General features: G+C 44.1%; 1 protein-coding gene across 1 annotated transcript in view; it reads right to left on the bottom strand.

Moving 5' to 3' along the window:
- Window positions 1–301: 301 nt before the first annotated feature.
- Capn13 (calpain 13) overlaps window positions 302–10,652 on the bottom strand; it is a 72,524-nt gene continuing 62,173 nt past the window's right edge. The window contains exons 20-22 of the mRNA XM_032908939.1: window positions 9,758–9,813; window positions 8,771–8,829; window positions 302–779 (exon numbers count right to left, since the gene is read on the bottom strand). Coding sequence (XP_032764830.1) covers window positions 8,803–8,829; window positions 9,758–9,813 — 83 coding nt within the window. The 3' untranslated portion in view covers window positions 302–779; window positions 8,771–8,802. The remainder of the gene's footprint in view (window positions 780–8,770; window positions 8,830–9,757; window positions 9,814–10,652) is intronic.

Genomic DNA, 10,652 nt, shown 5'->3' with positions numbered 1-10,652 from the left:
TAAACGTTTCTTCCCTGAAGTGGTTGTATCTAGTATTCCATCACACAGATGAGGAAACCAACCAGTACAATCCCTTCTTGGGAGAGGCTTCCTGAGTTGAGCTCTTACACCGCACAGCCTCCAGAGCAGGGTCTGGCTTGGTGAGCTTCTGAAATGACCATGATTCAAAACGACCATTTTGAGATACCCAAGGACCAGGCGATGAACAGAGAGGAGGAAGGTGACTACTTTGCTGGCTAGAATCCCCTCCCCCCGTAGTACTTTAAAAACCAGATGGAAGATTCTTCTTTCACACCAAGAATTTTTTTTTTTTTTAGAAATAAATTTTATTTTGCCATTTATCTGTGAAACAACTTGGGTGCAGATACACAAGCATGTGAATTTTTGGCAAATGACACTGATTAGACCAATCCTGGGGGTGCATAAACTGGATCAGACTGGTTTTTTTTGTTTTTGTTTTTTTTTTTCACAATAAATGGATCCAGTGATTGATCGTGTGAGAGGGGATGGAATGTCAGTTTCTTCCTGCTTCCTCTCAGGAGTGGGAGTGGACACTTCCTGTTTTGTTTTCCTGCAAGTGCCTACTGACGTCAGAAAGTGCTCTGGTGACCTATGACCTTGGGTTTCCCAGAGCCTGCCTCAGCTAAGACCTCCACTTAGCCTCTTCACAGGTGCTTTTGACTCCATTTCAAATACCAGGTTTAGCTGCAGACCTGCCATTGGGTTGGTACAACTCCACGGAGAAAGCTGTTTCCTCAGGTGACCACCAGGAGCTTGTCCTAGCGAAAGACACAGAATTTCATAAGCAAAGGACCCAGGGAAAGCAAAGTTTGTTCCTTTCTTCAAGTGACCATGGAGGCCCAGCCCCATTACAACTATGTGGACGCAATAATGACCCCGGGAAATTTCCACCCTGAGAGTGACTGGTCCCCTCCCAGGCTCTCCCAGGAGATGGGGATGGTCTTATCTTCAAAATCTACAAAAGACACTGCCTCATTTGCTCCCCTCTGCCTGCAGCTGGGATCCAAACTACAGCTCACCTGGCTCTGGGCCTGTCTGCAGGAGTGTGAACAGCATCATGGAGTTGGCCCCTGTTTTGGGCAAACCAGATGGAGCCCTCTGCCCTCTGCCCTCTGCCCTCTGTCCTCTGCCCGCTCCAGTCTGCTGGCCATGGACTTCTGTAGAAGAGTGGCTTTTCTCAAGTGCACGTGGCTCAAATTAAGTGGCAGCCCTGCATAGCTATCTCTCCTGCAACTATAACATGTCCTTGCCCATGGTGGTTAGGTCCCATGGTGGTTAGGGACCCTGGCTTTCCTTCCATTTACTCTCCTCTTCTTCCAAGGCTTAAGTGTTTTTCGTTTAGGGTTTCCCCTGCCTGTTATATTTATTTTCTAGTAAGAATTCAATCTAGCACACACACAATTTGAAAGCCCAATTGTTACTACAAGCCGTGAAGGGAAAGGGGCAGATCGCTACATCCTTCCTGTTCCCTGTCCTTTTCAGGCTTGCTTGGGAAGCTTCAACCCACATTTCTAAATGGCAGCCTTAGACAGCAGCTCTCTCACTTGCCAATTTTAAATGCCCATCGATTTCTGTGATGGACGACGGGGCTGGGTGTTCCTTGCCCACTTTTATGTCTCTATCGTCTCTCTCCTCATCCTTCTAATATATTTATATCACACTTTTTGTTAAATCAATATTTAATTTCTACTTTATTACAATTATATATGTACTGTGCACTGCGGAGTGAGGAAACACTCTTGAATTGCATTTCCTTTCTTCTGTAACTTTTTTTGTTCTTTCAGGAGTTACTAATTACCTCATTTTTTGTCTGCATTATCTGTCATTATCTTAATAATTCTTACAAAAGTCTCCAGCAGAATTTCAAAGCTTTCCGCACGATGAAGCCACCCAAGGAACTGTATTGATTCCCCTTCCTTCAGCTCACCCTTCTGCTACCCTAAGAATGGTCGCTCTCTGCACAGTGTCTAGCTTTGATAGCTGTGCTTTTCCACTGGTGGGTCCCATGCATCCGGATTCCCACCCCTACCCTCTGATCACGCTGTTAGAGTGTGCATTTACTTTCCTAATTGAGTATGTTTCTCTTCAAAGCCAGCTCAGAAAAACTGGACTCCAATCTTCTTTTTTTAGTTCTTTGTTTTTTTTTTTTTGTTTTTTTTCAAGATGGGGTTCTCTGGTAGTTTCTACTGGGATCTAGAAACCTTCATGTTTCCAACTGCAAATCCAGACTCTCGACTCTTTTACGTTATTTTTTTGTTCTTTGTTTTTCAAGATGGGGTTCTCTGTGTAGTCCTTGCTGTCCTGGCCGGACAGGTCACTTCAAGACTAGTCTGGCCTGAAATTCATAGAGATGCACCTTTGTTAGAAGGCAGTCAACTGCCGTATTGTCAGCAAGCCAGCGTGGATGCAGATGGCGTTAGCTGAACAAGCTTTCGACAAGATGCGATCCACAGTGTACTCTGAAGTCAGTTAAGATCACCTTGTTTCACCCGTCCCAGTACACTCCCAGCACCTTCTAACTTGATCTTTGAACAAAACCATCGCCTGCAACGTGGCCGTGGAAGTACATGCCTTCTTCCAAGCAAACAGGTTGGAGGATAGGGTAGAAGAGTTGACCAGCCTGGCTGAGGTTACTCACACGCTGAGCTAAGTCAGAGGTGAGCAGGGGTTGGGGGTGGAAGATGAGGCAGAAATAGAGGAAAACACAATTCTAACATCTGACAATGGTAGTACAAGCCGAGCTTCTCAGCTAGTCTAGGGTACACGAAAGGCTTCTTGAATAGTTTACAGAATGTGACCCAGAAATAGACTGGCTCAACAATGGCTCCCTCACTCCTTTCTCTGGGGAAGAAGCTCATGGAGCAAATGTGACAGTGACACATCCTTTGATTATACCAGAAACAATATGGCGGACTCAAGACCAGAACAGTGACAATACTGATTGACATGCTAGCACGGAAGGGGAAACTTTACAGGGTCCTACATCTAGACACAGGACAACTAATGACTGCTGAGAAAGGGAGAATTATTCTCCTTCATAGATGAGCCCCCTGATTGGTTATACCTGGAATCATACACTCACAAGCAACACTCAACACTCAGTAAGTTGCGGTTATCTATTTATGCATTTATGTATGCACACATATATGTAATTATAATAAAAGAAGAAGCCGTACATTTGAGTGGGACAAGAGAGAGATTAGAGGGAGGAAAAAGAGGTAGGGAAGTGATGTAATTATGTTTTAATTAAAATAAAATTTACGAACGAATGCACAATTTCTTCTGCCACCTGGGAAATGGTTACTGAATGCCAACGTTTTACTCTGTGCTAAGGTGGAAACAAATAAGACAGATCCAGTCTTAGCATCTAGCAGGAGATGGAGTCATTAAGCAAGCAGCTAAAAGAGTATTAGGCACCTACAAGCAGAGAGGAGGTTCCTTAACCTGATGGATGGTATTAATTAAAAACTCAAGGTTAAATGGGGCATCCGTATCACAGACCCTCCCTCCAAGGCACGGGGATTATCTCAGACAAGAGGGCAGAAAGAATGTAAAACACAGAGCGGGCAGAGCGCTTTTCTGAAATACCAGTTTCTAGACACGACAGGGCAGCTGTGCATGTGAACCCAGAGCAGGTGTGATGGTATGCCCAAGACCTGGGCAAGGTCAAGGCAGACAAATCCCAACATGGAGTCATCACAAAGTACCACCTCTAGTTAAGAAGCTATTGGCAAGTGGTGAGAGAGAGACTCTCTCAGACTGCTGGGAGATCGAGACAGAGTCTGTTTTCTTCAGAGACATGCTCCCCGGGAGGCCATTCAGGTTCCGGTAGATGGTCCTACACCTAAACACACATTGACAGCACTAAGCAGACTTTTGGGGAGGCCTGGGGGGGGAATTATAGGAGAGGCAATGGGAGATAGATTTGATCAAAATACATTATATGCATGTATGAAATTCTCAAACAATAAAAAGAGAAGAAAACACCCATCATTCACGAAAGTGTGCACGGTCTTGGACATACTCATTTCTGAGTGAAATTTGCATGCAATGCTTCTGAAGAGTAGACAGGAACACAGTATAATCAACCACTGTGAATCACAGCTGGAAAAGCACCATAGAAAAATACGAAAGTCACAGACCTAGTTTTTAAACCTCAACCTCACTCTTAGCCAGCCTTGCAAGCTGAACAACTTTCTCAATTGTAAAATTGGGACAATGGTAATCAGTATTGTTGTAACACTAAAAGCACTGCACTCCTGCCCCCTAAAAAGAGAAACCTTCAAATTTAACATCATATGGATTAGTGAAAGACTAGTCATCTTTGCCAAGATCAGGAACATAAGAATGTCTGTCTGTCTGTCTGTCTGTCTGTCTGTCTGTTTCTTTGTTTGCTTTTTAAATATTGGTTCAGAACTATAGTAGAACCCTATCCAGGGTCACTGAAGAAGGGTAAAAACCCCAAACCCCAAACCAAACCAAACCAAACCAAACCAAGACAAAAACCCAAAGTGATAAGTGGATACAATTTGGAAAATAGAAAATAAAACTACTTTCAGATACAATTTATATCTTTAAATGGGTGCAGAGAAGAGCAGACATGTCCACATGTGAAGGAATAAAACTAGACTCCTGCTTTGCACAGGCAAAAAAAGCTAACCGAACAAAGAAACCCTCACAATAGTTCTAAAGTCTAAAGGACAAAAGCTAAATTGCCATTAACAACGTGTTCCTTGAGAAGCAGAAGTAAACATCTGTGACCCAAGGCTGGACAGTGACCCATCCAAAGTATAGATAAAGAAAAATAGACATCGCAGACCTCATCGGACTTAGAAGCCCATGAACTTTCAAATGATACCACCAAAATCAAAAAGATAAAAACAAAATAAAATCCTCACAAGAAACGCAAAGCAGGGGGTGAGGGGAAGATCTGGGAAGAGTTGGGGGAGGGGAAAATGTGATAAAATATATGAAAACCATTTTAATTGAAAAATAAATAAATTTTCTGTAAAAAATTGAGAAGACAAGCTAAAGAACAGGAGAAAAATTGGCAAATAACACGATAAAGGTTAGTAATTAAAATATGAAAACAACTCTTAGAGCTCAGTAACAAGAAGATACTAAAATATACATAACTCAGTTTCAAAATGCAGAAGGGATTTGAATAGAATTCTCTAAAGAAAACATACAAGTAGCCCATAACCAATGGAAAAGAGATTCAGCATCATTTGATATCCAGGAAGTGCCAATCAAACCCACAGTGAGGTACCAGTTCAAACCCTCAGAGGCAAAGATCACCAAGTGCTGTTCAAACTCCCATTCATTATTGGTAGGAAGTTACGAAAGGCAAGCAGCACCTCAAAATGTCACTCAGAGTTACCACGTGACCCACCAGGCTGTGTGACCAAGTGAAGTGTGTAACACCCCTAGCTGTGTAACCAAGTGAAGTGAAAACATACGTCCATCTCAACGCTCACCCACAAACACTCACGGTATGAATATTAACGCTAGCCATGAAGCAGAGATAATTCAACATCTACTGGTTGTTGGATCAAATATGGTGTGTAGCATCAATGAAATATTCTTGGAATTAAAATGGAATAAAGAATTAACGTGGGTGAGCCCTGAAAACATTTTGCTTAGTGAAAGAATAAGGGCCATTCCTGGATTCCTCTCCTCACACAACGCAACACCCAGTACAGGCAAATCTGCTGAGCGGGAAAGTAGATTAGCACTTGCCTAAGACTGAAGATGCGGCTGGGGAGTGACTGCCGGGGGAGTGGGAGGTTTCTTTATATACAGACGAGAATGCTCTAAAATTATATAATTGGGATAACCTACAACAAAAGGAATGGGATAAGTGCAGGCCTACAGTTATACTAAAACCACAAATACAACATGATTGTGTTTGTGTGTGTGTGTGTGTGTGTGTGTGTGTGTCCTCATGTAGCTGCCCTGGAACTCACAATGTAGCCTAGGCTGGATTGGAAATTGTGATCATCTTGCCTCTGCTTCCTGTGCTCTAAGTTCTCTAGATGTGCACCCCCATGCCCAGCTTGGACGCCATACTTTAAGTGCATAAACTGCCCAGTGTGAATTGCATTTTAACAGACCTCACTAATGATGAGAGAAAGAAATTGGCAACAAGCAATCTACGTGATGAGTTTTATAACTGGGGGAAAGGGTATGTGAGAAACTTTACGCAAGCTGCCAGTTGGGCTACAGCAAGGAAGGGCAAGTGTTGGGCTACTAGAACCCAGGATAGATCAGACAGCAATGTCTGAGAGCCAAGGCTAGGAATAATGGCGCAGATGGTAATAAATTACCCAGGTATGGTGGGGGTAGATGAAGGAACAAGGAGTTGTCGGATGGATGGGCAGAGGCAGATGGTCCAGGCCCCAGGGACTGATGTTAAGGACTCTAGACTTGCCTTGGACAGGAAGAGGGGGAGATGTTGAAGGGTTTTAAACCTGGAATGCAGTAAATGGGTTTGAATTTTTAAGAGCGTAACTCTGGATACAGGAAATTGATTTGAAGGATGTGAATGGATACAGAACAATAAGATCAAAAGCCAATGCGAAATTCAGGGAGACAGATGATTTCTAAGAAATCCAAATTGAAGTGGTTTGGAGAGAGGGTAGGAAGTGAGGACGTGGAGATAGTTAATTCCTACATGAGATTTGGCTATAATGGGAAGAGAGGAGAGAGGCAGCAGTAGCTGGAAGGGATTGTGAGCTGGGAGAAATTCAAAAGATACACGTACGTGAATGAGGCATAGAGAAGCCGAGGGAGGCGTTAGCATTCAGAAGGTAGAGGAGGGAGTTCATTCAATCGGGCCCCTGCAAAAGTGGATACAGGACACCCCCAGAGGGAAATGCTGTGTAGCATTGAGAGAAGGAGGGATATTACCAAAGCAGGAGGGGTTGTACATTTTCAAGCAGAATTCCTTCATCTTCCTGTCCCTACTTCCTCAGTGCAACTCCTGAGCCATGTGTGAAGGGACACGTACAACGTTATGATGTCAAAGCGTGACAAAGCAAGGAAGAGGGAACACTGTTGAGGTAATGATCAGCCTTAACGAGAGAGATAAATACATATGAAATACCTATGCGACTTATATTTCCTCCTTCAGCCTTCCGAACAGGAGACTGAAAAAAAAAAAGCCAGTAAAGAGAGACAATCCAGTGACCTTAAAGTTTCAAAAGTGTAGACCCTGTCAGCCAAATTAGCTTCAAGGGAAAACTAAAGAATCATTCTTTACATTAAACATATATAGATTGTGCTAGGCACAATAAAATTGGAAATGATCCTCCTTTAAGGAGTGAAAGGGAAATTCAATATAGTTGAGTAAAAATGACTCTTGTCGATTTGCAATCACTAGCAACCATCAAATGTTCATCAGGAAGTATTGATGCTTAAATATTACATCTTACATCTTTATGCAGAGTACCCTTCTCCTAGTTTCAACATGATTCATAGATTATCAAGTACTATTTACAGAAGTAACAGAATTTTAGAGGGTGTGGTGGTGAATTCTGATGGTCGACTTGATTGGAGTAAGACACACCTATGGGATTAGTGGGGTGCACTTTTGGGTGTGTCCGAGAGAGAGTACTGAAAGAGGTGGTAAGACGTGTTCTGGGTGTGTTGGGGGATACCATCCCAGAAAAAGGGCGGGGGAAGAAGAAAGCCAGGTGACTATGAGTGCTCCTCTTTCCCTGCTTCCTCACTATGGATGCAAAGCACCAGCTACCCTGCCACCACACTTCTCCTGCCTCTACCTACTGTGTCCTTTTTTTTTTCAACTATGAGCAGAAATGAATCTTCCCTTCTGAAAATCACTGCTGTCAGGCATTTTGTCATAGGAACAAGTAACTAACAGAGAGGGTATTTATCACAGGATTGTCGCATGGAGAACCAACAGTGATAACTGAAGAACAGAGACTTTGGGTCAGTCAAAGGAAATGTCTTCAAGGATCTCAGGTTCTGGCATGTCTAGCCTGTCTGTCTGTCTATCTGTCTGTCTGTCTATTTTCTGCAGAGGTCCAGGGAGTAGAATTTCTATGAACACATGGATAGAAATTTCCAGGGCACTGTATGCTTGTTTTTAACGTAAGGGATACATAGCACGTGAAGATTCCCAGACAGCAGGGGCACAAACTCACAAGCTCCTCAGATTCTAGAACACTCAGCCAGAATTTCTGCTATAGCAGGACTGGGCACTGTGACAGTAGACGTTCTGGTGTAGACAGTAGACGTTCTGTAACTCTGGTGTGTTCCATAAAGGTCAAAGAGGGAATGGCAATGTGTGTGTTGCTGAGCACAGGCCGGAAGCATAGGTGCTGATAATTACCCGTTTCTACCACTGCCCAAAGCCGGCGACGCAGTGGTAGAGCTGCGGTGGCTGGCTCTCCTTTTCCCCCAAGGTCAACAGCTCATGTTGTTCCATCATATCCTATTCTCACCATTTCTAGTCTGTCTGGAGTGAGTCATCACCCGGAACATTAATTAAATGTTGTAAATTTCTCATTCACAACTCTCAGACTGCTCTCTTCACGAACGTGTCTGGACGAAATCTCAGCATTTGGCCTTGAAACTCGGGAGCAAGGATCAATGAGGTCTTGGCTCCTAAAGATACACTTTCTGAAGTCTCTGAGCAGCTGTTTCCAGGGAGTCTAATGCCATTCTTACAGAAAGTGGGGAAATGTTCACAGGAAGGACAAAGGACGCTAATGCTGTTGTGTCTTACCTGGTCCAGAGGGCTCTGCTGCATTTCACACTTTAGCTGTACATGACCAGGTTCATCCACTGAGAAAGAAACATCATTAGAACAAACATTCTCTCTTCCCCCTCCTTTCTCTCTGGTGTGTGAGTCTTCATATGTGCAGATGCATGTGTATGTACAATATGTGAGTTGGGGGACAGATGTTGACACCAGGTGTCTTCCTTACTTTTTGAGAAAGAGACTCCATTGAGCTTAGAGTTTACCCATTGGGCTAGGCTAGTTGGCCATCAAGTCGCAGAATCCTCCTGTTCCCCACCTTTCTGGGGCTCAGGGATTAGAGGCCTGTACCACCATGTCTGGGTTTGTGTGTGTGTGCTATGGATTTTCAGGTCCTCAAGCTTATGTACTTAGTTTCTTCCTGACTGAGCCCCAGCCCCATGGAACCAATTCTTAAATACGGAACAGGGCAGACATACACCATCTCAGACGATCTCAGTTCAGTATCAACACCCCTTTCCAGCTAATTCCACCCCCCCCCCAGCGTTCCGTCACAACACATCTTCCCCCTACTTTCTAGGCAACTCCTCTACAATCGTCCACTCTGCCAGCTGAGCAATTGGAAGGGACCTATCATTTTCTAAATAGCCCAGCAGAGAGAGGTGTAGACGAGTTGACCAGCTGGCTGGTTAGGTGGCTCTAAAATTCAGGCTTAATGTACAGTGAGCTTGGCGGATTGTTCTTTACTTCCCTTTTGGATTTATGACTCCCACATAATCCTCTGCTTTATTAAGCTATTGGAAAAAAATAAAATCTCTCTGCCAAGATCCTAAAGCAGCCTGGCAGCCTGCAATATATAAAGGCAGTAATTGGAGGCAGCCTCCCCTCCCCAGCCTGGCTGGCCTTTGATGGACTATTCAATACCCCAGGGAGAAAAATGCCCCTTGGAACTGGATCAGGAGAATGTTGCCTGCTGGGACTGTGCCTGGTCCCAGGAGGGGGAAGGTGCCTCACCTCCATTTCTGTCAGGTAGATGCCTTTGCCATCCTTGGAGAGGTTGCGGAATGCCTCTAGGGTAGATAAAGAAAGGTTTAGACTGGCTTAGCTGTCATCAGCCTCTCTGTTCCCAGAATGTGCCTTTCCTCTCGTCTCCTCTCTGTTCCCTCTGTTTCTTGTGGGGGCAGCTCAGGGCTCTCCCAAGACAAATATGGTTGTCTTCATCTCTCCCATTCCAGACAGCACACCACACACCTCGCTTCCATTTTCTTTGCTGTGTGTGTGTGTGTGTGTGTGTGTGTGTGTGTGTGTGTGTGTGTGTGTGTGTGGCGGGGTGGGATATGGGATTTTTTTTTAATGGGCACAGTTAGGATCTCCCTAATCTATTTCAGAGCTCAGTTTCTATTTCACTTCTCAGGGCTGTATTCTCTCCATCTTCGCTAGGAGCCTTGGGCTTTTCAGATGTGTCCCATGGCTAGTGAGATAGGATTCAGGGGTGTTTCTGCACCCCACTCTATCTTTCCCTCATTCCCAACAGCTGTTTTGAGCTGCTCCGTGGCTTGGGGCCTGACATAAAATTTTATTGAAAAGAAAAAAAGCTATTCTGCTTAAATGTGTGGAAACCTCTGGCCTCCAACTTTGGGTTTTTATAGCTTGAAGAAAGACCTTCGGCCCACGTGTATTCACTTGTATAAAATTCTTTCAGTGCAGAGTGAAATCCTCTACTGCATAACTAAAGAGTAGATTTGGTTCTAAACATAACTTGGAGAGGGTGATTTACATTTACCTTGTTCCTGAGTAGGGTAAGGAGGTGAAAAGAGTTTGGATATAGGGACAGAAAGGAGTGCTTCCTTTCTAGAAAGACAGGGACACAGTTAACAGTACTGTCATTGGTGGTTATCAGAGTCTGGTA

Source organism: Rattus rattus, chromosome 7 (genome assembly GCF_011064425.1).
Source record: "Rattus rattus isolate New Zealand chromosome 7, Rrattus_CSIRO_v1, whole genome shotgun sequence".
Taxonomy (NCBI): Eukaryota; Metazoa; Chordata; class Mammalia; order Rodentia; family Muridae; genus Rattus; species Rattus rattus.
The sequence above is the reverse complement of the archived record's forward strand: the minus strand, read 5'-3'. Positions and strand labels throughout refer to the sequence as shown.